Source organism: Tasmannia lanceolata, unplaced genomic scaffold (genome assembly GCF_043159265.1).
Source record: "Tasmannia lanceolata isolate RefF3 unplaced genomic scaffold, GAP_Taslan_0.1 ptg000005l, whole genome shotgun sequence".
Taxonomy (NCBI): Eukaryota; Viridiplantae; Streptophyta; class Magnoliopsida; order Canellales; family Winteraceae; genus Tasmannia; species Tasmannia lanceolata.
The window spans coordinates 5,503,297-5,531,091 of NW_027518682.1; the positions used below are offsets into that span (position 1 = coordinate 5,503,297).

The window sequence follows — 27,795 nt, forward strand, 5'->3', positions numbered from 1 at the left end:
ATGTTGCAGTGGGGCAACTCAAATTAGGGCACCCTCCCTTGTGTGGAGCATTACTATATATCCTTTACATTTCTGGCCATCGATCACAAGTGGGACCACAGATGGATCAGCAGCTAGAGCACGTGGTAAGATAACCCCATAGAGAATGTTATAGCAACTTAAAAATTGAACTCTTCAGGCATATAATTCCCAAAGCCATTTACTTCTCATAACTCTTCCAAAACTAACAAACCATGACTTGAATAAATTCATGTATGTTTTGGTGCCACCAATTAGATTCACATGGGAAAAAACCAAAACAAAAACTGATACGTTGAGTCTTAGAACCATGCATACGTGAGTAATGCAACCGTTACATAAATATCACCACCTTTCCCTCATTACCCAACTCTATAAAATCCCTAATCTCTACTTTAAATCCCCATTCCCCACAGCAAAACTTCACCAATTAGAGAAGAAGAAGAAGTAGAAGCAAGAAGAGGCTTGACACCATGATGGTAGCCAGAGGTATATGGGTGATCTTCATCTTGGCATCTGCCACTATGTCGGTCACAGCGGGGCTGGCACTCAAAGAGCAAGAACAAACCCCGCCTTGGCGCTGGGGGATCCTGCCACCGATAATGGACCCGGTGGTGAAAGCATGTTGGGCTCCTGTGGACGGAGCTCAGGGATGTGTGCAAGAGATCTTAGATTCTTTGAGGACCAGAGATGTTAAATTAGGCCAGGCTTGTTGCAAGACGATCGACGAAATCAGTAACAGCTGCTGGTTTAAGATGTTTGTCGTCCCACCCTTCACCCCCACCTTCGCTTATCTGCTCAAAGGTTTTTGTGCTCTGGCGGGAGGATTCGCACCCGCGCCTAATTAAGCATGTGGAGATGCTTCTTATATGAGTTTAGTTCCTCTGCTATGAAACATGTTATGTTAGCGTTTAAATGTGATTGAATAAGACTCCTGGGTCAAATGCCCGATTCAAGAGGAAAGCTGTTTTACCGAGAGATGGAATATGCAATGATGCAATACTTTTCAGTTCCTTTTGCTTATTGTTAATTAGTCTCTTCGCTTAATGTGATGGGGTTAAGAGTGTGGACCACGCAGAAAATGATGTCTCCACCCCTGTTTCGGCCACTTTTTCTTTGTTTTCACTGTCTTGACATAACGACAAGAAAGCTATCTGTCATTACAGAACTCTCCAAAAATCTCAAAGAAAACACATCGGTCCAAACCTCTCCAGACACAAGTAGCAACAACAGCAAGAACAGAGTTCCTTTGACTCAATGCCGCCCAAAGCTAAATTTGATAACTAGAGCATGCGGTCCATTCTAACCATTAGATATGTTAAAGTAGTTTCCTTCGGTTTAATCCTCATTAGGATTGCTTCATAGAGCAAACTAACAATTTCTACTCCATGCCCAACCTGAATAAAACTTTGAATTGCCAAAGCAAATGCTGCGATATTTTTCACATGAGTCTCATTGAGAACTCTTGCAGCATCGTGAACACAACCCCAATCTATATATCCATCAAAAAGAGCGCAACCCACAAATATGGTCCATCTCGTTTTCCACTGTCTTCATGAACCGGCCATGGATCTCCTGAACCACACAGAGGGCAGAATGTTTACAAGCTTGAAGAACAGTTGCGAAAAGGAGACAGGGTCAGGACTCAACCCCTACAACTGCATATGGGAAAAGAACTGCAGAACGATCTTTCGCCCAACAGATTCTCAGCCATCAAAGTTGCATGAAGCCGTAATCTCAAATGAATCTCCGAAAACACTCCACTCTATCTCACTCCCATGTGCATTTTGATCAGGCTCATCCCCACAAACACGTCTAATAGCAACACGGCTTTTATAACCCGGGCACGGATTTTTTTTTCCCCGAATAAAGAAAACTAATAAAGGCACATCAAAGCAAGTGAATGCAAACTCATTCGTTGTTCTGCGCTCACTCCTACAATGTAATTGAAGAGAAATTATATGGTGGAAGAGCATGTAGATCGGTGGCGACGGAAGTACCACCCTTGATATTTGATCCAACAGCAGCACCTAAACAGTGTGCTGCTGTTGGATCAAATATCAAGGGCGGTACCGCCTGCACCGAACTACATGCATATTCACCGTATAAAATCTTGTAATTGAATATACTCACAGCTTCCTCATTGTAAATCACCATTATGTTGATGAAACCAACAATTCTCTGAATAAATAATAACTAATAAATCACTGCTGATCCTTAGAGCAAAGTAATACGACCCTCCAAGAACGAATTTCAAACTCTATGAGGGAAGAAACAACCTCAAGATCATACCACTAGTGCCTGGATTCCAAAATAATTCTAACATCGACTTCTCACCATGCAAACCAAAGATCCTCTCGCCGAGAATGCTCGATCTCCTTCAGGTTATGCCATTGATGTCAAACCTGTTGAATCGACTGGTGCCTGGGATGGACTTCAACGGGTGGTGAGTTGTGTGTGCCTATATGACGAACCAGACTAAGGTGAGAAAGAACAAAACACATGGATCGAGGAGAGGGAGATCAGGGCATAGTAAATTAAAGGAATAAAGAAAACTTCAATATATAGACGGGCTCAACAATAGAGGAAAAAGAGAGAAATTGGTCAGTTGTAACACCGTTTGTGAGGCTCACTACAGGTAAAGTGGGACAGGAGAGGGCGAAAAGGGGAAGGATTTATCATTCCCGTATTGTTATCATAGCTAGAAAGTTTGGATACATGAATAATTTGAGGCGGCAAATGTTCAAAAACTTAAGAAAATATTAAACATTTACATTTTTTGTAGAAAAAACATGTACACCTACTATATCCCTACTTCTTTAAACACGGCACGGAAAAAAAACCATGAAGGATAGTTAACTGTGTGTGTTTGTTCAGTTAAGTTGTGAAGTCAATTTTCACTGCAATGTCTCCTTTTTTTTTTTTTGAATGGTCGTTTTATCGATAGATAGCAAAGGGGCAAGCCTTGCAACCGACATGGTCAACACATACAAAAAAAAAAGCAAGATACAATAAAAGAAACTCCAAATCTCACGGGTGTAAAAAGTAAAAAAAAACTCCAACTGGGGCCTCCCAACCCCGGTCCTAGCTAGCCTATCCACATCACTGCGATGTCTTCTTCTGAGTTCAATTTTCACTACAACATCTTCTTCAGTCATTTTGAATCCCTCACAAGATTTTTAAATTATATACGAGTTTGGATTTGATTCAGAAAATTCAGGTTTCATTCAGAAAATGTACATTTAATCCAGAAAATGTGAGAGTTTTTTAATTATTTGGGATTTTTTATGTTTAAATTAAATTCCATCATAAAATGTTAAGATTTTTTTAGTATCTCTAAATTATTCAAAGATTTAGTAGCAAGGACTGTGATACATAGTTTCATACATCTGAATGGAATCCTATAGCAATATATCATAATACAACCACTATTGTCTCCAAAACCTTGTGACTATGATACCCCAAATTTTTTTTTTTTGATACCCCAATGCTTATCATACAAATCCATATAGTTAGACATTTCTCAACAAAAAAACATTTCATTTTGCAATAAAAGTGGCCCTTGGGTTTTTTTAGCTTAGTTGTGTTTAATTTTCCACAATTTTTTTTGAAATATTTGGATCTATATTAATAAAAGAGAAAAACCCCAAGAAAGAGCGGATCTTGGGGAGAAATACAAAACGAGAGAGATGGTACAACGAAAGAAGGCAAAAAGCTAATCACGGGGGGAGAAAATCGAATATCTCCAAGGACGCTTGATTTACCCCATCCTTGGCTAAACGATCGGCCCTGCTAATAGCCGAACGACGGACATCCTAAAAACGGACATGGTGATCATCCACACAATCACGGATCTCATTGATCAAATCAGAGAATCTCTACGGCTACTGCTTGCTGTCATCCATCCATCTAATGGTGTAAGAGAATCTCCCTCAGGTATCAATCTATCCAACAAGCTACATCAACCATCCTCATACCCTGGAGCACCACTCTAACCTTTGCCTCATTGGAATCCCTAATCCCAATGGGTCCTGAGAATGACCATTTTGTTTCACCCTCCTCGCATATGAGCAAACCTCCCACCCTATCCGGCTCCTCGTAAAAATTTAGCTAGAGCCATCCGAGTTCAGGCGGCACCCAACTAGGGGTAATCGGACCCTCTCTGACTCGTAGCATATCTCCTTCCAGCATCTATTGAGGTCAAAGCTGGAAAAGAACTTGAAAGGAGAGAGAGCCCTCGCCCAAGAAAAAACAATGGAGATGATCTTTGAGAGTGTACATAAAGGATTCTTAGTTCGGTTCTTGAATAGCCTAGAATTTCTCTCTTTCCATAAGATCCATATCGAAGCTAACATTGCCGCTCTCCATAAGATTCTACCGTTGGACGGCCAAGACATCGAGAACCAGCAATCCACAAGATCTGCCAACCAGTGAGGGAAAACCAAGGTCTCACCTCAAACTTATATAATATCCGGCACTATAACTCCCTAGAGGAAGAGCAATGAAGCGGCAAATGATCGACCGATTCACCACCACTCCTCACACATAAAGCGTGATGGTCAATAATCCACATCTGGTGGTTGCGGAGATGATCCACAGTTAGGATCTGATCCGGAAAGGCTGTCCACCCAAACACAATAACTCTAGAGGGGCTGAAATGCTCCATACCTTGGATAGATGAAAGAACTGCAATATGAGAGTAGGAAGATTTTACACTGAAGAAAACGGATGAGCTCTGGATCCAAACTTTTTTGCTGCTCCTAGGTTTGCTTATGTAAGTAGACTCTATTGTATGAATGAAGGCAGCAATTCTATCAATCTCTATGTCAAAGATATTTTTTCTAAAGTTAATATTCCAAACTATTCGACCTTCAATCCTCTGAAAAATCTTGGATCATTCCTTCTTTGTCAGCCATCAGTGCAAATAAATCGGGGAACAGGTCCTTGAGCGGAGACTCAGAACACTACCTATCTAACCAGAATCTAACTCTATCTCCTTTGTGGACTCTGAATCTTGTGCCTTACAAAAACTTTTGCTTATTCCTCTAAATATCTCTCCATTGGGCTAAAGCAAAGCTTCTATAAGTGTCATCTGAGATAAAGTATCGCTAGTTGACCCATATTTGTTGGCTATCACTTTTGTCCAAAGCTGCTGTCTTTCTTCCCCAAACCTCCACAACCACTTGCCCAGAAGCGATGTATTGATTAGTCTTTGTTAAAGTATAAAAGATTAAATAATGCCTTTCTCCATCAGCTTAAGCTTTTGGAGTAACTGGTAGTTTCACAATTCACATGGTATCAGAGCCAAAGGTCCTAAGTTAAAACCTCCTGGATAGCAAAAATCCAAACGCAATGACCAAACCCAAAAGAGGATCCACATGTGCCACATGTAGGCCAAACCCAAAAGAGGAGCCACACGTGAGGAGGAGTGTTAAAGTATAAAAGATTAAATAATGCTTTTCCCCATGAGCTTAAGCTTTTGGAGTAACTGGTAGTTTCACAGTCTTAAATTCCTAATTCCTAGACCATCGGATTTGATAGACTTGTCCACATCTACCCAACACACTAGGTGGATCTACTTCCTCTCATCTGATCCTCCCCGTAAGAAGTTTCTCTGAATCTGCTCAGTTCTCCTAACTACCAAAATGTTGTAGAGAGAGGTGATATATAGGAATGTTTGCCAACACGGCTTTGATGGTATAATTCTGTCTTCGAGAGAAACTAGATTCATGTTCCGTGTAAATAGTTTCTTTTCCACTCTCTTTCCACTATCACATCCCAAGCCTTCTTTCTAGGGCGACCATAGCCCAGTGGGATTACAAGGTGGGAAGAGTATTCCACATAGCACCCCAGCAAGCTTGCCAAACTGTCTTCTTCGTCAATGTAAATGCAAATCAAATTTTCACCTATAATCATTCTAATAATTTACTCCTTTTTAGCATTTTCTGTTGATACTTCAAAATTCAAACTTCACCTTTCTTTATGATAAAAGAAAAGATTTTTTAGCAATGATATCTGCACTCTGTTTTTATGATATTAGCAAATTGGCAGTCATGTTTTTATTTTAAACTCCATTAATATGGCTGTTAATATTTGCTGGGATTTATAGCAACCACTGAAAAAAGTGTGAAATAAAGATAAGAGCGCAAATATGGAAAAGAAAAACAAACAGCTCAAATATTCTTGTTTGTTTTTCTGGGTTCATGTCTTGGAATATTAAACAAGTATATCATTTTACTTCTAAGAAGATTTTTTGTAAGAAATAAAAGAGTGCAGAAATTCAAATACCAGTAAAATTTCCCTTTTCCTTTCCTCCTGAATACGTACAATGGTGCAAAATATCCACAAAATGTACCTAAAAACTTAAGAGAGATCCAGAGCTCAAACCACTTTAAGAGGAAGCAGCCTTTATAGCCCTCTTCAACTCCTCCCCAATGTCAGCTGCCGGCGCGCCGGGAAACCCACCAGACTTCACTTTTTTCCATCCGTCCAACACCCCGCCGTTCTTCTTCTTTCCCAAACTCTCAACCCTAAAATCTTCAATCTCCGGCGTCTTCTTCCCTGACACCACATTTTCCCGGCGACTTCTCATTCTTGATGTCAGTTCCTCTATACTCTCCTTCATCAATCGATTCTCCTTCTGTAAAATCTCCATTTCCCTTCCCATACAAACACACATCCCCTTCAAAACCTCCAAATCCCCAATACTCTCCATCGGTTTCAAAACCGAATTACCAGCCTCAGACTTCACCTCTTTGACTCGCTCGATGCTCACCTTATCCACGGTCAAAAAAGGCAGCTTTTGCCTACCAAACTCCGCCGGAAAATTCACGCCCCACCGGAACTTCACCGCCGCCTGTTTCATCACCGGCAGCACCGTCTTCGCCGTCATAGCCACGCCGGAGAATAAAGCCCCTCCGACGTTAAATTCCCTCCACATCGCCGCCCCATCATCTCCATTCAGGTGAGAGTGGACCCCACCGTTCTGTTTATTAGGGTTAGGGTTAGGGTTTAGTGAGGTGGTTGTCTTTCGGAGAGTGAAATCGCCGAAATCGGGTTTGATGTGGAGGGAAAAAGAGGGATTTAACCGTCCGATTAGGGAGAAATGTGCGGTCATGATGAGAGGGGCGTTTTCAGGAGAGCCCCAGATGGCGACACCGGATTTGAGGGAGAGAGAAAAAGGGTTGTGAGGATGGTTGGGTTGGTAAGAGAGCTTCATAGAAGGGCCAGTTGGGGAGGCCGTACGGACGTGGAATGAGAGATCGGAAGAGTCTCCAGTGGAGATGCTGGAGATGAAGGGAAGTCCGAGGACGCTGACGGGGATTTTCGCTCTTAGGAGAGGTTTTTGTTCCTCCTCTCGCAGCTTCAGAGACGCCTCTCTCTCTCTCTCTCTCTCTCTCTCTCTCTCTCTCTCTCTCTATGAGGATCGATCGTTCGAAACCCCAACTCTTGTAACCTAGAGGGTATTTATGACTGCTCTTTAAGCACTAAAGTCTAAAGGGATGTGTGCAAGAGACCAGGGATGTGTGCAAGAGATCTTAGATTCTTTGAGGACCAGAGATGTTAAATTAGGCCCGGCTTGTTGCAAGACAATCGACGAAATCAGTAACAGCTGCTGGTTTAAGATGTTTGTCATCCCACCCTTCACCCCCACCTTCGCTTATCTGCTCAAAGGTTTTTGTGCTCTGGCGGGAGGATTCGCACCCGCGCCTAATTAAGCATGTGGAGATGCTTCTTATATGAGTTTAGTTCCTCTGCTATAAATAATGTTCTGTTAGCGTTTAAATGTGATTGTATAAGACTCCTGGGTCAAATGCCCGATTCAAGAGGAAAGCTGTTTTACCGAGAGATGGAATATGCAATGAAGCAATACTTTTCAGTTCCTTTTGCTTATTGTTAATTAGTCTCTTCGCTTAATGTGATGGGGTTAAGAGTGTGGACCACGCAGAAAATGATGTCTCCACCCCTGTTTCGGCCACTTTTTCTTTGTTTTCACTGTCTTGACATAACGACAAGAAAGCTATCTGTCAATACAGAACTCTCCAAAAATCTCAAAGAAAACACATCGGTCCAAACCTCTCCAGACACAAGTAGCAACAACAGCAAGAACAGAGTTCCTTTGACTCAATGCCGCCCAAAGCTAAATTTGATAACTAGAGCATGCAGTCCATTCTAACCATTAGAGATGTTAAAGTAGTTTCCTTCGGTGTAATCCTCATTAGGATTGCTTCATAGAGCAAACTAACAATTTCTACTCCATGCCCAACCTGAATAAAACCTTGAATTGCCAAAAGCAAATGCTGCGATATTTTTCACATGAGCCTCATTGAGAACTCTTGCAGCATCCTGAACACAACCCCAATCTATATATCCATCAAAAAGAGTGCAACCCACAAATATGGTCCATCTCGTTTTCCACTGTCTTCATGAACCGGCCATGGATCTCCTGAACCACACAGAGGGCAGAATGTTTACAAGCTTGAAGAACAGTTGCAAAAAGGAGACAGGGTCAGGACTCAACCCCTACAACTGCATATGAGAAAAGAACTGCAGAACGATCTTCCGCCCAACAGATTCTCAGCCATCAAAGTTGCATGAAGCCGTAATCTCAAATGAATCTCCGAAAACACTCCACTCTATCTCACTCCCATGTGCATTTTGATCAGGCTCATCCCCACAGACACGTCTAATAGCAACACGGCTTTTATAACCCGGGCACGGATTTTTTTTTCCCCGAACAAAGAAAACTAATAAAGGCACATCAAAGCAAGTGAATGCAAACTCATTCGTTGTTCTGCGCTCACTCCTACAATGTAATTGAAGAGAAATTATATGCTGGAAGAGCATGTAGATCGGTGGCGACGGAAGTACCACCCTTGATATTTGATCCAACAGCAGCACCTAAACAGTGTGCTGCTGTTGGATCAAATATCAAGGGCGGTACCGCCTGCACCGAACTACATGCATATTCACCGTATAAAATCTTGTAATTGAATATACTCACAGCTTCCTCATTGTAAATCACCATTATGTTGATGAAACCAACAATTCTCTGAATAAATAATATCTAATAAATCACTGCTGATCCTTAGAGCAAAGTAATACGACCCTCCAAGAACGAATTTCAAACTCTATGAGGGAAGAAACAACCTCAAGATCATACCACTCGTGCCTGGATTCCAAAATAATTCTAACATCGACTTCTCACCATGCAAACCAAAGATCCTCTCGCCGAGAATGCTCGATCTCCTTCAGGTTATGCCATTGATGTCAAACCTGTTGAATCGACTGGTGCCTGGGATGGACTTCAACGGGTGGTGAGTTGTGTGTGCCTATATGACGAACCAGACTAAGGTGAGAAGAACAAAACACATGGATCGAGGAGAGGGAGATCAGGGCATAGTAAATTAAAGGAATAAAGAAAACTTCAATATATAGAAGGGCTCAACAATAGAGGAAAAAGAGAGAAATTGGTCAGTTGTAACACCGTTTGTGAGGCTCACTACAGGTAAAGTGGGACAGGAGAGGGCGAAAAGGGGAAGGATTTATCATTCCCGTATTGTTATCATAGCTAGAAAGTTTGGATACATGAATAATTTGAGGCGGCAAATGTTCAAAAACTTAAGAAAATATTAAACATTTACATTTTTTGTAGAAAAAACATGTACACCTACTATATCCCTACTTCTTTAAACACGGCACGGAAAAAAAACCATGAAGGATAGTTAACTGTGTGTTTGTTCAGTTAAGTTGTGAAGTCAATTTTCACTGCAATGTCTCCTTCTTTTTTTTTTTGAATGGTCGTTTTATCGATAGATAGCAAAGGGGCAACCCTTGCAACCGACATGGTCAACACATAATAAAAAAAAAGCAAGATACAATAAAAGAAACTCCAAATCTCACGGGTGTAAATAGTCAAAAAAAACTCCAACTGGGGCCTCCCAACCCCGGTCCTAGCTAGCCTATCCACATCACTGCGATGTCTTCTTCTGAGTTCAATTTTCAGTACAACAACTTCTTCAGTCATTTTGAATCCCTCACAAGATTTTCAAATTATATACGAGTTTGCATTTGATTCAGAAAATTCAGGTTTCATTCAGAAAATGTACATTTAATCCAGAAAATGCGAGAGTTTTTTAATTATTTGGGATTTTTTATGTTTAAATTAAATTCCATCATAAAATGTAAAGATTTTTTTAGTATCTCTAAATTATTCAAAGATTTAGTAGCAAGGACTGTGATAGATAGTTTCATACATCTGAATGGAATCCTATAGCAATATATCATGATACAACCACTATTGTCTCCAAAACCTTGTGACTATGATACCCCAAATTATTTTTTTTTGATACCCCAATGCTTATCATACAAATCCATATAGTTCACATTTCTCAACAAAAAAACATTTCATTTTGCAATAAAAGTGGCCCTTGGGTTTTTTTAGCTTAGTTGTGTTTAATTTTCCACATTTTTTTTTGAAATATTTGGATCTATATTAATAAAAGAGAAAAAACCCCAAGAAAGAGCGGATCTTGGGAAGAAATACAAAACGAGAGAGATGGTACAACGAAAGAAGGCAAAAAGCTAATCACGGGAGGAGAAAATCGAATATCTCCAAGGACGCCTGATTTACCCCATCCTTGGCTAAACGATCCTCCCTGCTTAGCCGAACGACGGACATCCTAAAAACGGACATGGTGATCATCCACACAATCACGGATCTCATTGATCAAATCAGAGAATCTCCACGGCTACTGCTTGCTGTCATCCATCCATCTAATGGTGTTAAGAGAATCTCCCTCAAGTATCAATCTATCCAACAAGCTACATCAACCATCCTCATACCCTGGAGCACCACTCTAACCTTTGCCTCATTGGAATCCCTAATCCCAATGGTTCCTGAGAATGACCATTTTGTTTCACCCTCCTCGCATATGAGCAAACCTCCCACCCTATCCGGCTCCTCGTAAAAATTTAGCTAGAGCCATCCGAGTTCAGGCGGCACCCAACTAGGGGTAATCGGACCCTCTCTGACTCGTAGCATATCTCCTCCCAGCATCTACTGAGGTCAAAGCTGGAAAAGAACTTGAAAGGAGAGAGAGCCCTCGCCCAAGAAAAAACAATGGAGATGATCTTTGAGAGTGTACATAAAGGATTCTTAGTTCGGTTCTTGAATAGCCTAGAATTTCTCTCTTTCCATAAGATCCATATCGAAGCTAACATTGCCGCTCTCCACAAGATTCTACCGTTGGACGGCCAAGACATCGAGAACCAGCAATCCACAAGATCTGCCAACCAATGAGGGAAAACCAAGGTCTCACCTCAAACTTATATAATATCCGGCACTATAACTCCCTAGAGGAAGAGCAATGAAGCGGCAAATGATCGACCGATTCACCACCACTCCTCACACATAAAGCGTGATGGTCAATAATCCACATCTGGTGGTTGCGGAGATGATCCACAGTTAGGATCTGATCCGGAAAGGCTGTCCACCCAAACGCAATAACTCTAGAGGGGCTGAAATGCTCCATACCTTGGATAGATGAAAGAGCTGCAATATGAGAGTAGGAAGATTTTACACTGAAGAGAACGGATGAGCTCTGGATCCAAACTTTTTGCTGCTCCTAGGTTTGCTTATGTAAGTAGACTCTATTGTATGAATGAAGGCAGCAATTCTATCAATCTCTCTGTCAAAGATATTTTTTCTAAAGTCAATGTTCCAAACTATTCGACCTTCAATCCTCTCAAAAATCTTGGATCATTCCTTCTTTGTCAGCCATCAGTGCAAATAAATCGGGGAACAGGTCCTTGAGCGGAGACTCAGAACACTACCTATCTAACCAGAATCTAACTCTATCTCCTTTGTGGACTCTGAATCTTGTGCCTTACAAAAATTTTTGCTTATTCCTCTAAATATCTCTCCATTGGGCTAAAGCAAAGCTTCTATAAGTGTCATCTGAGATAAAGTATCGCTAGTTGACCCATATTTGTTTGCTATCACTTTTGTCCAAAGCTGCTGTCTTTCTTCCCCAAACCTCCACAACCACTTGCCCAGAAGCGATGTATTGATTAGTCTTTGTTAAAGTATAAAAGATTAAATAATGCCTTTCTCCATCAGTTTAAGCTTTTGGAGTAACTGCTAGTTTCACAATTCACATGGTATCAGAGCCAAAGGTCCTAAGTTAAAACCTCCTGGATAGCAAAAATCCAAACGCAATGGCCAAACCCAAAAGAGGATTCACATGTGCCACATGTAGGCCAAACCCAAAAGAGGAGCCACACGTGAGGAGGAGTGTTAAAGTATAAATGATTAAATAATGCTTTTCCCCATGAGCTTAAGCTTTTGGAGTAACTGGTAGTTTCACAGTCTTAAATACCTAATTCCTAGACCATCGGAATTGATAGACTTGTCCACATCTACCCAACACACTAGGTGGATCTACTTCCTCTCATCTGATCCTCCCCGTAAGAAGTTTCTCTAAATCTGCTCAGTTATCCTAACTACCAAAATGTTGTAGAGAGAGGTGATATATAGGAATGTTTGCCAACACGGCTTTGATGGTATAATTCTGCCTTCGAGAGAAACTAGATTCATGTTCCGTGTAAATAGTTTCTTTTCCACTCTCTTTCCACTATCACATCCCAAGCCTTCTTTCTAGGGCGACCATAGCCCAGTGGGATTACAAGGTGGGAAGAGTATTCCACATAGCACCCCAGCAAGCTTGCCAAACTGTCTTCTTCATCAATGTAAATGCAAATCAAATTTTCACGATAATCATTCTAATAATTTACTCCTTTTTAGCGTTTTCTGTTGATACTTCAAAATTCAAACTTCACCTTTCTTTATGATAAAAGAAAAGATTTTTTAGCAATGATATCTGCACTCTGTTTTTATGATATTGGCAAATTGGCAGTCATCTTTTTATTTTAAACTCCATTAATATGGCTGTTAATATTGCTGGGATTTATAGCAACCAATGAAATAAGTGTGAAATAAAGATAAGAGTGCAAATATGGAAAAGAAAAACAAACAGCTCAAATATTCTTGTTTGTTTTTCTGGGTTCATGTCTTGGAATATTAAACAAGTATATCATTTTACTTCTAAGAAGATTTTTTGTAAGAAATAAAAGAGTGCAGAAATTCAAATACCAGTAAAATTTCCCTTTTCCTTTCCTCCTGAATACGTACAATGGTGCAAAATATCCACAAAATGTACCTAAAAACTTAAGAGAGATCGAGAGCTCAAACCACTTTAAGAGGAAGCAGCCTTTATAGCCCTCTTCAACTCCTCCCCAATGTCAGCTGCCGGTGCGCCGGGAAACCCACCAGACTTCACTTCTTTCCGTCCGTCCACAACCCCGCCGTTCTTCTTCTTTTCCAAACTCTCAACCCTAAAATCTTCAATCTCCGGCGTCTTCTTCCCTGACACCACATTTTCCCGGCGACTTCTCATTCTTGATGTCAGTCCCTCTATACTCTCCTTCATTGATCGATTCTCCTTCTGTAAAATCTCCATTTCCCTTCCCATACAAACACACATCCCCTTCAAAACCTCCAAATCCCCAATACTCTCCATCGGTTTCAAAACCGAATTACCAGCCTCAGGCTTCACCTCTTCGACTCGCTCGATGCTCACCTTATCCACGGTCAAAAAAGGCAGCTTTTGCCTACCAAACTCCGCCGGAAAATTCACGCCCCACCGGAACTTCACCGCCGCCTGTTTCATCACCGGCAGCACCGTCTTCGCCGTCATAGCCACGCCGGCGTTAAATTCCCTCCACATCGCCGCCCCATCATCTCCATTCAGGTGAGAGTGGACCCCACCGTTATGTTTATTAGGGTTAGGGTTAGGGTTTAGTGAGGTGGTTGTCTTTCGGAGAGTGAAATCGCCGAAATCGGGTTTGATGTGGAGGGAAAAAGAGGGATTTAACCGTCCGATTAGGGAGAAATGTGCGGTCATGATGAGAGGGGAGTTTTCAGGAGAGCCCCAGATGGCGACACCGGATTTGAGGGAGAGAGAAAAAGGGTTGTGAGGATGGTTGGGTTGGTAAGAGAGCTTCATAGAAGGGCCAGTTGGGGAGGCTGTACGGACGTGGAATGAGAGATCGGAAGAGTCTCCAGTGGAGATGCCGGAGATGAAGGGAAGTCCGAGGACGCTGACGGGGATTTTCGCTCTTAGTAGAGGTTTTTGTTCCTCCTCTCGCAGCTTCAGAGACGCCTTCATCTCTCTCTCTCTCTCAGGATCGATCGTTCGTTATGACTGCTCTTTAAACACTAAAGTCTAAAGAGGTGGGGATATATATCATTTCCCAAAGGCAGGCAGGGCACACTTGTGCCTTGTGTGCACGATCAGATCCTGGGGTGTTCATTTGGTCTGGTCTGGTCGGATCGGTTCGGTTTTTCTTTTCTTTTCGGTTCGGTTTTTATAATTTTTTTTTGGAAATTTATTTATTAGGTTTCGATTTCGGTTGTATAAAAAAAAAATTTTCTGTTAACCAAATAACCAAAATTATGGATAAAAACCATTATTTTTTCTAAAAAAAGTGTTATATGGTCACTCCGTAGGATGATCAAAACCGTCCATTTGATTTATCACAACTTAATTAGTTTGTGCTCAAAAAATCATTTCGATGGGATGATCCTAGCCCTCTAACCCAAATCAAGATTTTTTTCTCTTTTTTTCCCACTATTCATAACCGAATTTTTAATCAGTTTGGTTTTTTGGAAATTTCAGTTCAATTTCGGTTATCGAAATTTGATAACCGAAATTATTTCGATTATCAAATTTTGGTCTATTCAGCTCGGTTATAACTGAACAAACACCCCTAATGAGATCTATTGATTCGAAGGGTAGCCATAAGTCTGACGAGGTACTTTAAATTGGATGATCCCAGACCCTTGATTAATCATGCCTTAGTTTATAATTCGTCGTCCAATAAAAGCTAAAATTGTTGATTTTTTGCATTCCTTTATATTTACCCATGGAACATCCTTTTGTGAATTTGTGATGGACTAAATTAAGCTACGTGGGGCCCATTCTATAGTATGATCCAAAACCTACATTTTACATGGTAAAACTTGGATTTTATAAGCTAAAACGTGGATTTTCAAAATACGGCTTATAAAATCCAGGTTTTATTATCATTAATAAAAATCTAGATTTTAGCTTCAAAAAATCGTAATCATGAATTTTAAAATTCATGTATCCAAACAACCCCTTAGGCATGTATGGCAGCCATGAAATATTTCCACGATAAATTAGTTTCTCTAATTTATGGCCATAGGCCACGATTGGCTACCACGTCCCCCCCCCCTTTATAAACTGATGTCTCCAAGTGGTGACGGAGGGGCCAAAAATAGGAAAACAGCTGATTGGAGTTTTAAGTAGGGTTTTTTTTTTTTTTTCCGCCGCTCGTAACCGGAAACACTAGTTTCTAGTTTTTTGTTTCCTGATTTCTAGCCACTTCACCCTCATCTCCACTCGGAGACATTAAATTATCGTGAAAAAAGCCAAACGTGCCCTATGGCCATATCTATCAGCCAGGATTTTTTTTTTCATGATCGATCCTATTTGGAGTTGAGTTTTTTGTTTACTAATTTTTACCCACTTCTCACCACTTAGAGACACTAGTTTCTTGATTTTTAGCCACTTCGCCCGCCCTACGCCCTCCATTGAGACTGGTTTATCATTAAAAAAAAATTCATGGTAGCCAAATGTGCCTTGAAGTGGTGAGAGGGGGTACGGCAGGTGGGAGAAGGAGAGATTTGAGAGGGCACAGATGAGCAGAGGGAAGAAGTGACTAAAAAACAAGGAAAAAGTCCGTCACAATAATATTGTGGGTGGGTTTTTTTGTTTCCTTGTTTTTCTTACTTTTCTTACCTCGTTTATCTATCCCTCTCCCAGCCTTCCTCACCATTGGGTAAGCTAGTATTGCAGGAAAATTTATTCATAGTATCCATACGTGTGTTTGGGAATTTTTTGGGAAAGAAAAGCTTTTCTAAAATTTCATGATTTTCCATTGTTTGATTACACATGAACCACAATACTCAATTTTATTTACGGGGACCTTTAATTTACAGTGATATCCAAAAAATTTATGATTTTCCTTTGAAATATGGAAAAAAAATCTTTTCTTAGGAAAAAATTTTCCTCAAGAAATGCTTCTCCAGCAATCCAAACAGGACCTTAGTGTTTGTTTGGAACTTATATTAGTTTTGTTGTAATGCTCATTAAAATCTTCACGTGAACTATGAAGTCATGAGTGTTAATTTTCTTATTTTAATTAGCTTCATACTACCAAGAACGCATTCATAAGAAAAATAGAGAGGGTCTCCTCTTTGATGGGGGCCATACCCCAAAATCTCCACCCTGGAGATAATCTTAACCCTTCAAACCGGACAAATAGGTGGTCCGCACCAATATCATTGTGAGTAAGTGGGCCACGCAAACTGGTTCTCCATCGCGAGAACACTGTTTTCTTACAATGGGACGATCCGTAGGACCGCCGGAAAAAAAAATAGCGAAGGGTAAATCCGTAACTTACATATATAACAAGGGCATTTCCCATACTCCAAGCCGCTCTCGTCGCACGCGGTCTTTTCAGGGTTATGCGCCCAATTGTAACCGGAACTGTGGGCAGACTGTAACGCTTTTTGACGTCAAATCACGTTAGAATCGCAGCCCACTACCTTAGGCAGTTCCACCCATTTCAGATTAGGGTTTTCTAACTTGATTGTGACATGACTTATGAGAGTTTTGGACCGACTGAAACAGGTGGCTAGCCTAATTTTCAAGGCTGCCAGTATCAGCCTCATTTCATTTTGAAAAAAGTACAGAATAGGGCTCATGTTTCGAGGAATTACGGATTACGGGTACCTTTTAAAAGAAGAAAGAAACACGGGCTAATCTTCAAAATCGGGTGGTGAAAAGACCCTGATACCCTTCTGACATCGACTGAGTCCGCCTTTTTCATTACTGCTTATTAAATTGGCGCACTTCACAAGTCTTCTTTTGGTTCGTTTGAATGTATATTTGAACCGACAGAATCTTGGGTTCGTTTCTATCTTGGCCGTCGAAAATATCTAGAGACGGATGGATGCTTGATACGTGTTGGAATTTTTTTTGAAACACTGACGTCATCGAATACTTTTTGGAACGCTGGCGTTATCTTTTCTCACTTCTCTTTTGGCTTAGAACGACAAAGTTTTTGAATATGTCTCTTTTGGCTTAGAATCTTTTCCCTTCTCTTTTGGTCCCCATTATTTACGCCGGCGTACCCATGAATTTCACCGGTGTACACCCTATTTCCGCTGGCTTACACCTTAATATTTCGGCGGTGTACTATAGAATCCGACGGCATTCTCAGCCAAAAGAGATGTGAGAAATAATAAAATATTCAATAACGTTGCCGTTCTAAACCAAAAGAGATGTATTCAATAACATTACTCTTTATCAGCCAACAGAGAAGTGAGGACCAAAAGAGAAGTGAAAAGATTATAAGCTAAAAGAGACGTATTGAATAACGTTACCGTTATAAGCCAAAGGAGAAGTGAGGACCAAAAGAGAAGTGAAAAGATTCTAAGTCAAAAGAGACGTATTCAATAACGTTACCGTTCTAAGCCAAAAGAGAAGTGAAAAAAGATAATGATTGACTACGGGTTGTCAGCATTCCAAAAAGCATTCCAACACGTGTCAAATACACATTCAAACGTACCAAAAGAAGCCTCTAGTTATTTCTGACGGCCAAGGAAGAAACGAACCCAAGGTTCTATTTGTTCAAATACACATTCAAACGAACCAAAAGAAGCCTCATGAAGTGCGCCAATTTAAAGAGGTAATAATAAAAAAGGAAGACTCTGTCGATGTCACATGTCGATGTCACAAGGGTATTCAAAATCCATGTTTCATTCTTGTTTTAAAAAGTGCCCCATATCCGTAATTCCTTAAAACATGAGCCCGCATTCGGTACTTTTCTCATTCATTTTTTTTTGTCGCCGCCTCTATAAAATCACTCTGTTTCGCTCCAATATTCGCTTGTCGCCTCTCTGTCTTCGTTAGGTTATATTTTTCGTCGTCTGCTTAGAAACAGAAAAAGAGAAAGAGAAGAATCTCTGTCTCTGTCTCTGTCTCGTTTTTCACCTCTCTCTATCTCTCTAATGGCAGCAACAACAACAGAGTTCAATCTCTGTTCACGAATCTCTCATTTCAAATGTGGAACCGGAAAAAGATCCGACCTTTTATCATCCTCTCCAAATCTAATCAGATTTTGCCCTAAATCGAGGACGAACTTTTCCGTTAAGGGTTTGAACATATCAATGACATTGACGGAGAGGAACGAATACGGAATAGCTGTTTCAGAAACTATGAAAGGTCCTTTGGAACTCGTAAGAGCATATTCTCCCTTTCTTTTAGACTTCTTTTGCTTAGAAAAATTTCTTGAATGTTAGATTGGAATAAGCGAACCTGCTTTGTTATGTTTAATGTAATCTGTGTAGGGGTTCACTTAGACCATTAAATTTTATAATCCTTTGAGACAGGATCATATCTTATGCACCAGTTGTTCTCCCTTTGAAATTTATCTTCTTTGTTTTGTACAGTTACTTATGCTGATTTACTACGCCTTTGACATGTTTAAGATTCTATTGAAATCAAAATCCTCATTGCACATTTTTTTTTTGTGTGTATTTTAACTCATTCTAGCATAAGTCTACTACCAGTTGGTGGGAAACTATCGAGACAAGAGGACACTCGCAAACAGATTTTGGGCTGAATTTGGTCTACATGCACACCTTAAATAAACCTCACTCTATCGTATATTTTGTGCAATGCATGACTAAGTATATTAACACATGGAATTTATGTGTAACAACAGTTTGCCACATCTATTCATTTCATGCAGACTTGGTAATTGATTAGTGGTTAACATCCCATATAACTTATCTGCTCTCTCACTCTCTTTTACTTTTTTGAGAATGGGGGTTGCGAGTTTGGGTTTGCAGCCATTGGTATACATATATTGCATCATATTCTTTTCTTTTATTGTTTTTAATTTAGCCTTTTATTGTACTATCATGACTGTTTGGAATTTCCACCGTGATCAGGGAAACTCAAACTATCCTTCTGGGCTTCAGTCAAGCGATTACATGTTGGAGGAGACACAGATTTTTTCAAGTGCTCGAAGGAAAACAAAAATAGTGTGTACAATTGGTCCTTCTACACATACACGTGAAATGATATGGAAACTTGCAGAAGCAGGAATGAATATAGCACGACTGAATATGTCCCACGGGGACCATGCATCACACCAGAAAACAATTGATCTGGTTAAAGAATATAATTCGCAATCTAAAAATGTCATCGCAATAATGCTGGATACAAAGGTACATTTGTTGCATATAATGTATTTTTTAATTCTTTGATATTCAAAGCTATCCAGCATTATCTTTCAGATTACATCACATGATTGGTATCCTTTATTCCCAAAGTTATTTATTTATTATTTATTATTGACCGTTCGCTTCTTAATTCTTTAATTTTGAAATATTTGGAAAATGGAAGTTGTTTGCCACTTCATTACGAATCATATTATCTCCATAAATGCGTGCCTCTATCTTGGTTTCAGCTATATTATAAATTTATTAATCTCATGATCAAATCAGTCAACCTGGACTTCTTACTGGATTTGAACCGAGTTATAAACTTGTAGATACTCTAATGTGCCAGAATGGCTATGAGAACCTGGTTATTATTTTGACAGTACACAAGGAGGTGATTGGATAGCCTCAGTAACTGGAAACTACTAAAAATGGCTTAATTTCTTGAAACCTATATGCGGCTCGCTTAATGGTTTTTTCCTTATTAGCAAACTGTACAGTTTTGCTTCTATGTATCTGCCATGTGTTTTTCTAGCTAGCAGAGTATCATCACTGTACACGTGTTGAACAATGCCCCCTGAAAATGAACAGTGGACCAATAGATTGTAGTTAGAATCACTTTATTGTATGACCTTGTGAAAAATATCCTTTTCAAAACTACTCCGATCAAGCGAAGTTTTATCAAGAGATATAATGAGCACGTGAAAACTTTATTTAATAGTTAAAAGAAATACTTATGTGACACCACTGAATGGAACATGGAACAGAGCAATCACTTTTTCTGTCCAGAGTCCAGACAAAGTGATGTTTTCATATTAGTCCTTTTTCAAATGCATTGCATCGAAATGATAAGTCATAACTATTCTCATCATCTTGGTGGTTAATATTTTTATTTCAATTTTTGTTCATAAAAGGCTGCTAATTTATTTATCGTGCTTGTATCTACTAGGGTCCTGAGGTTAGAAGTGGAGATTTGCCTCAACCTATCTTGCTTAAGGAGGGCCAGAAGTTCAATTTCACCATTAAAAGAGGAGTTAGCTCAGATGACACTGTTAGTGTAAATTATGATGATTTTGTGAATGATGTGGAAGCTGGGGATATACTTTTGGTTGATGGTAAGTGTAGTTCCTCTCTAGTGCCAATGGCTTCATGCTTAAATGTTACCATATCAAGTCTAGAATGTGGGTTTCTTGAGAAATCTTGTTATGTTTTTTTATATGAAATGAAGTATCATTTCTAAGAAACAGGATCATATGGCAGATGATTGGAATTTTAAGTGGAATTGGATTGAGGATGATTCAAGGTCGGCTCTGGATTCCTAAATCATATGGTTAACCGTTTTCAGGGTTTAAATCTATATTGGATGAATGTCAAATGGTCCTCATTTCTTCGAACCTATGGAGGGACAGAACTACCATAGAAACAATTCAACTTGTTGGTCCACTTGCATATGCCGGTTGCAAAAACTTCGTTCCATGTTTGTGTGGAGGTGCTTTCTTGCAGAGTCCCATCCTTTGCTAGTGATGACCATTGTTTTACTTGGGGGCTCTCATTGATGGGCTTAAAGATACTCAATGGAGGCATACAAGAAATGGAAATGAATCAGACCATGAAAATGTAATGGAATGCATCTAAACTTGCATCCAAAAGTGAAACAACAAATTGACTTATTCTAGGCTTGTAAGATGCCGCAAAGTGATATGGAAGCTTTTCTATATCATTAGCGTATGATCCTTTACATAAAGCTCAAATGGGTGAAAGTAAATATTGTAAAAAGTGTGAAAATGAAATTAAACAAATACACAACAGTATATTTACGTATTTCATCATTCCTAGGTATCAAATGGAGATTTTAAATTGTATAGTAGTTCATACTCAATTCTTCTTGTAAGTAAATCTTGGTAAACAAGCACCACCTTAACAAGCACCACCTTACGATCAACTTTCCTGTGATCTATCTTAGTCAATCTTCATATGTTGGAGTGATAAAATACTTTTTAATAGTTTCTGAAAAGCATATGAATAAGTTTTTTTTTTCTCTAAATTTAAGTAACATCTGCAATAATCTTAGCTCTCTGTAAGACAATACATACATGCATGGAAATATAAACTCATCTGATCTCTTAGATACCTGCTAGCTGAACTCATGTTAAACTGCAATCTACTCATACATTCATGAATAATTAGTTATGAATTTACATTATATAATACTTGCATATACAGTGGACGCGTATACATATGCGTACATAGTGGATATATGCATATTAACAGAGAAAGACCTGAATGGAGAACAGAACAGACTGACCAACAACTGTTGTACATATAAAATATAATATGAACATGCCATGTGCATGGCAGGCTGCCTAGGAGCACCCTAAGGGTGGTGCTCTGGAGAGCACTAGACTACTCCCCACAAAACAAAGTTGTGCACGCATGCATATGGCCATCGTTCTCTCTCTCTCTCTCCACGCGCACGCACTTCCATCCACACCCCTTAAGTATGTGATAAGCCCTTAGCCCTGAAATAAGTTATGCTCAGTCTACCAGGCAATCTTCAAACGTGGCTTGGACCACCTTATCAAGAATCATTTCTAAATCGATCCTCTTCATCCAAGAGCCCTATACATTAGCCAAAAAGTTGCATAAACCCCATATAAATCATCATTACCTATCTTGGCATAGTGCTTGGGGAATCAACACTGGCTATTGTGGCCTTCCACTTGAGTGTTTATTCCTTTTCTCTGAATGATATCTCTGAATGATGACCATTCAATAGTGGTGACTCAATTAGGGTTTCTACTATTATACCCCGACAGTGGAGTCATATATCTAGTCAACCTTCCAATTTAAATCAAGGCTCAGCTGAGTGAAAATGGCATTGACAAATCCTGTGCAGCATATCATGCTGTTTGGCATGTCAAACCAATCCACAATATCCATCACTTCCATCATATATGATCGATATAGTGCATCACTAGTTCTCCTTATGCTCCTGGAGTGAATAAAGTCAATAAACCTTGCTTTTCATGGATTAGCAATCCCCTTCTTCGAATATGGAGATTCCTACTCTTGTCTGTAATGTAAGTTACATATGAATGCTATATGGATTGCTTGTCAACGAAGATTAAAAAGTAATATTTCTCTTTCTTTTATAGGAGGAATGATGTCACTAGCTGTAAGGTCAAAAACTATGGATGTAGTTAGGTGTGAAGTAATTGATGGAGGGGAACTTAAATCAAGACGCCATTTAAATGTGAGAGGAAAAAGTGCAAACCTGCCTTCTATAACAGGTCACTTCTTTTTTCTGCTCCCATCTAATGAGCTTGTTGAACTGGAATTTTTTGCCCTTTTCTGTTGTAACTGTCACTGTAGAATATCTAATACCAGTGTTTCTTTGTATGAATCCTAATAATTTCTACAGAAAAGGACTGGGAAGATATCAAGTTTGGGGTGGACAACAAAGTTGATTTCTATGCCGTTTCTTTTGTTAAAGATGCTAAGGTGGTCCATGAATTGAAAAACTATCTGAAAAGTAAGATTCTGAATCCGTGTTGGACGATATATTTATGGGCTTTTTAATCCTAATGCATGTGTTCTGATTGTCTTTGAAGAAGAATTACAAAACAACTTTGTTTTTTGTAGGTTGTGGTTCTGACATTCATGTGACTGTGAAAATAGAAAGTGCTGATTCCATACCAAATCTTCATTCAATCATTTCTGCATCTGACGGGGTAAGTTATATCTAAGTCCTCTAAAACTTAATCCCCCTTTCCATTCCCTTGCTTTAAACTATATTATGCCTGAATTCCATACAGATGGTTACTGTTTGAAATTGTACATACACCTGTTCATTTTTTTGCAAGATTACTGAAATTTATCGACGAAAGAACAAGGAAAGAGTAGGGGACAAGATGATCCCTCAGGAAATGAAAATTAGAAAGGAAGGACAGACACCAACAAACTACACCAAATTACATTGATGGGAGATTATCCCTGATAATCATCCCCCCTCCACACACACACACACACACACACACACACACACACACACACACACACACACACACACACCCACCACACACAAAATAATAATAATAATAATAAAAATTTAAAAGGGATTTGCTAGGGTCCATCGCAAAAGGCATTTCGCAGCTGGTCTGTTGCATTTCAGACAAGCTACCTCATGAATGAAGACAACAGCTTTTGTCTCCATTCACGAGGTTGGTGGTCTAACATGTGACAGACCAGCCGCGAAATGCCTTCTGCGATGGACGCTAGCATTTACCAATTTAAAAATACAACCACACCCTATCTAGCTAATCCATCTGCAATCTCATTTGAACTTTTTCAGGATGTGTGAGAAGGTAAGTTTCTTGAGAGATCTCGTATCTGCTTCAAAAGATTGGCTAGGTGCCATGGTATATATGAACACCCCTTCCATCCATAAAAAACAGTCACGGAGAGACTTCAATACCTTGAGACCTTCAAGGTGAGCACTAACTTCGGCTTCATGAGTCCACTGTGGCTACTAGGCACTAATAATCGAGCTATTCTCATTTTTGAAAAAACTCCAATTGTGGCAGGGCCATACTACCTCTAGAGCTACCTTCAAAATTAAATTTCAACGTGCATCCACCAGCTCATTGATCGCAATATTATATTAGGTTTAAATTAATCTGAATGTTTTATCCTACATGGAGCAGAGGAAGCTCATGGCCAATCGTACAATAAGCTTGTGGAGCTTATGACTCGTTGATTTTGCTTATCTACAATGGATTCAAATCATTATATAATTGAATCATGTAACAAGAACGCACCATTATTTAGGTAATCGCTGTGTTGGATGCAATTTTTTTCATTTTTTTCCTGAAATGGTCGTGTTGCACGCACATTAATTCATCTATTATTGTTCTTTCTTGTTTCCTAGTACCATTTGCAAACTATTTATATAGTTTTTCACTTTTTTGTGTTTCTTTTTATTGGACGTGTGATGCTCTATGCCTAAATGAACTAACATTTTTGTGTAATGATACATTTTCCAACAATATCGTATAGTGGTTGGGATGTCAAGGTTTGGGTTCCCAATCGCTGTTACAAAACTTACCGAGTTAATCATCGACCCACTCGAGTCAATCATCAACTTGCCCAAATCAACTAGGCTCTACCTTGGCCGAGTTCTCGTTCCAGCCTGAGTTTGGCCCTACCGAGTTGATGAAAACTTACCAAGTCAGTCATTGACACCCAAGTCAATTTGCTTTCCCCTTGTCCGAGTTCTCTTCTGAGTCTTATGTTAAACATTGTTCCCCATAGTTGATGTGTCTGACAAATTAATACCTCAAGTCCATGGTTAACACTGTCACACATACATGCCTCAGTTATGTTACATTGAACTGAAAATTTTCTTCAAATAACTGAAGGAATGATGGATTGTGTTTTTTTTTTTTTTTTTGAATGTTTGGATGTGTTGGTTTTCTGAACTTTTCTTCCCCACAAAAATAAGTAGGTTGAATACATTTAAAAGGAAAAGATAAATGTGAAGAAAGATGGATTTTTAAATTGTCACTAGCATAATTGTAGATGCATATTGTTGATGTGGTATGTCTAGACTCTAGAGTCTAGAGTTTAGACCCTGATGTTTTATATATGTTTTTAGTTAATAAACTCATTTGGAATCATGTCCTTAATGTTTTGCAAACAACCGAACTGAAGTGTTTGTTTGTGTGAGTGATATTGGACACTCATTTGGCATAATCCCTCATAGCTGTTTTCCAATTTCAACACAGTAATCAGTTATACGAATTAAGAATACCCAAAGTTTCTATATCTTGTAAATGTCCTGCATTATGTAATGTTTTGAATGATCATGTTTCTAGTGTTCTAATTATCTTTTGTGGACTCAAATATTGATAGGCAATGGTGGCTCGTGGTGATCTTGGAGCTGAACTTCCGATTGAGGAAGTTCCTTTGTTGCAGGTATTTTTTAAGGAACTTCCAGTGATCTCTGAATTTCATAATTGGACCTGAGGTAAAACCTGTGGCTCATGGTTGTGAGAAGAAGTAACTAATTGTTTAATGCACTGTTTATACAGGAGGAGATCATCAGAAGGTGCCGTAGCATGGGGAAACCAGTAATAGTAGCAACAAACATGTTGGAAAGCATGATAGACCATCCAACACCAACGAGGGCTGAAGTCTCTGACATAGCAATTGCAGTGCGGGAAGGTGCTGATGCCATCATGCTCTCTGGTGAAACTGCTCATGGGAAGTAAGTAACTTGAAATCATTAATTAAGAAACTATATTAGTTTTTTTCTTGTGATTTTGGTCAATTACTTACAGATTTTTTTCCCATATGTGATTTAAGCATGATTTTTCCCCTTCATTATTCCTTACTGTGGCCTTAGGTATCCTTTGAAAGCTGTCAAAGTAATGCATACTGTGGCATTGAGGACTGAATCGACTTTATCGAACAACATTACTCCTCTAGGTCCGTCTACTGCTTTCCAGGTAATTAATAGTGATACCTAGAAGGGAAGGTTCCTTTTCTTTTTCCAATTGTTTTGAGAAGTACTTTTGATGTTGCCAATGACTACAATTCTGGGCTCCTGTTGGTGCTTGGGGCGTGTTCGGCAAGGCTTCTTAATCTAGCCTACATTATCGGGTAGAAACAGATAGATGAGAATCTGCGGAAGCAATTCCGAGTCGCTCCGCAGAATCTCATTGCTTAGACGTGGGAAAATGAGAATTGGCGGAAACAGGCTTTGCGGGCCATGCATTCTGAATGGATTTTTCACATTTTTTTTGCTCATTCCCCGCACCTACAATCTTGGAAGAAACCATTTTAATAATGGTTTCCGAACACGCCCTTAGGAGTAAAAAAATCAGCTACATGTAATGCTCATCACTACTATCTACAATCAATTTCTTCCTCACTTTTTCTTTCTCAAATGCTGTTTCCGTGGGAAGTTTTATCAGAGCCATGTCATGAGTGCTATGTTTGCATTCCATGCAACCACAATGGCAAACACCCTTGGAACAGACATCATTGTCTTCACGAGAACGGGATCCATGGCTGTACTGTTAAGCCACTATCGGCCTTCCACCACCATCTTTGCTTTCACAAATGAGTAAGTTCCTTAGCCAAATAGATTATTTTTTGGCTAATGATGTTGGCACTACCCTGTTTTGGCAATTGCACTAACTCATCTTGTCTTTTGTTATTTAAACAGCTGTCAAATGTCATTAGACTTCGACTCTCACAAGCCTATCGAAAAAAAAAAGAAAAAAAGAAACGGCAAGCTGAGTTTGTGCAATTATTAAAACATGGTAGTGCAAACATCAGTAGCTTATTTTTTTTAATTAAAAAAGGAATTTTGCCAAAGAGATTATAAAAAATAAGATACAGTTGCTCATGCCGATTTAGTCTTTTTAATTTTCTTAAATTTCATGTTTTAATGTTTATGTGAACTACTATATAACAATGCCGTCAGAAATGACATTGGTTATGAAATTTTACAACCCTTACATTAGTTCTTTTAGATAACTTTAAAATGACAAGTGTTTATTCAACTTTGCTTTTTCTCAGTTATTGGCTAGTGGATTATACAGGCTATGGATTGATATAGACTGATACCTTTTGCTTTAGTTATATGCGGTGATAAATTTGAGTTTCATACTTGACAGAGAAAGGGTTAAGCAGAGGCTGGCACTTTATCACGGGGTGTTGCCCATACACATGCAATTCTCTGATGATGCAGAAGAGACCTTCTCATGTGCAATAAATCTCTTGCTGGTATTGGGTGATCTGCTTATGCATTTTCTTAGCTTTTCTTTCCATTTTTTTTGTTTTGCATTTAGGAGTAAACTTATATTACTTTTCTCATGCAGAGTCAGGATCTATTGAAGGGAGGAGAACGTATTACTCTCGTCCGGACTGGAACGCAGCCAATCTGGCGTCGAGAATCTACGCATCACATCCAAGTTCGTAAGGTCCAAGGTTGAGATGTACTTTGGAATAGGCAAATTTTTTTTTTTTTTTTTTCTGTCATTAATTTATTATTATTATGAAAGCGTCTAGCCAAAACATGTCTGATAACAAAGGTTAATGTACTAGCAATCGGGTTGTGCTTCACCTGAAAATGGTAACAATATAGAAGGAGCATTATAAATAGCCAACCTTTAGAGCCACTGGAAAATTATTGGGTACTGTAAATTTTGACTTCCAAAACAATTATTTTTGTTACCGGTCTCTTGAAAAGTTTAGATGTGGTGATGATGCTTGTGATGCAACACTGTTTTGGGTTCAAGCCAGTAGACTAAAAACATACAAGTGACTCCTAAGTCTCCATTGTTGTCTTCCATGAAGGATTATTTGGATATCTGTGGTGATCTTCAACATTG

The 27,795-nt window shown here is 39.3% G+C and overlaps 3 protein-coding genes across 4 annotated transcripts; 1 reads left to right on the forward strand and 2 right to left on the reverse strand.

Moving 5' to 3' along the window:
* Positions 1 to 224: 224 nt before the first annotated feature.
* On the reverse strand, positions 225 to 14,313 carry LOC143877220 (uncharacterized). Its single transcript, XM_077379142.1, has 3 exons — positions 13,271 to 14,313; positions 6,406 to 9,350; positions 225 to 2,479 (listed from the first exon to the last, which is right to left on the reverse strand). The coding sequence occupies exon 1, from the start codon at positions 14,244 to 14,246 to the stop codon at positions 13,275 to 13,277; it is 972 nt and encodes a 323-aa protein (XP_077235257.1). The 5' UTR covers positions 14,247 to 14,313; the 3' UTR covers positions 225 to 2,479; positions 6,406 to 9,350; positions 13,271 to 13,274.
* LOC143876947 (uncharacterized) lies at positions 6,410 to 7,135 on the reverse strand. Its single transcript, XM_077378624.1, has one exon. It carries the CDS (start codon positions 7,133 to 7,135, stop codon positions 6,410 to 6,412), a length of 726 nt encoding a protein of 241 aa, XP_077234739.1.
* A 3,736-nt stretch (positions 14,314 to 18,049) lies between the features above and the next one.
* On the forward strand, positions 18,050 to 27,643 carry LOC143877224 (pyruvate kinase isozyme G, chloroplastic-like). Of its 2 annotated transcripts, none has more exons than XM_077379145.1 (12): positions 18,050 to 18,406; positions 19,124 to 19,402; positions 20,346 to 20,511; positions 22,552 to 22,686; positions 22,818 to 22,928; positions 23,039 to 23,127; positions 25,307 to 25,369; positions 25,486 to 25,661; positions 25,800 to 25,902; positions 26,362 to 26,522; positions 27,079 to 27,187; positions 27,283 to 27,643. In XM_077379145.1, the coding sequence occupies exons 1-12, from the start codon at positions 18,179 to 18,181 to the stop codon at positions 27,394 to 27,396; spliced, it is 1,734 nt and encodes a 577-aa protein (XP_077235260.1). In that variant the 5' UTR covers positions 18,050 to 18,178; the 3' UTR covers positions 27,397 to 27,643. The 2 variants fall into 2 exon arrangements, with proteins under 2 accessions (XP_077235260.1, XP_077235261.1); XM_077379146.1 differs by having other exon boundaries at positions 26,371 to 26,522.
* The last annotated feature ends 152 nt before the right edge of the window (positions 27,644 to 27,795 follow it).

What these genes read in the sequence shown, in the direction of transcription:
- LOC143876947 (XM_077378624.1), bottom strand. Translation starts at nt 7,135, where the DNA reads ATGACCGCACATTTCTCCCTAATCGGACGGTTAAATCCCTCTTTTTCC.
- LOC143877220 (XM_077379142.1), bottom strand. Translation starts at nt 14,246, where the DNA reads ATGAAGGCGTCTCTGAAGCTGCGAGAGGAGGAACAAAAACCTCTACTA.
- LOC143877224 (XM_077379145.1), top strand. Translation starts at nt 18,179, where the DNA reads ATGGCAGCAACAACAACAGAGTTCAATCTCTGTTCACGAATCTCTCAT. An exon ending in CAATAATGCTGGATACAAAG is followed by an intron (nt 19,403 to 20,345) that starts GTACATTTGTTG and finishes TGTATCTACTAG; the next exon opens with GGTCCTGAGGTTAGAAGTGG. An exon ending in AAACCTGCCTTCTATAACAG is followed by an intron (nt 22,687 to 22,817) that starts GTCACTTCTTTT and finishes TAATTTCTACAG; the next exon opens with AAAAGGACTGGGAAGATATC.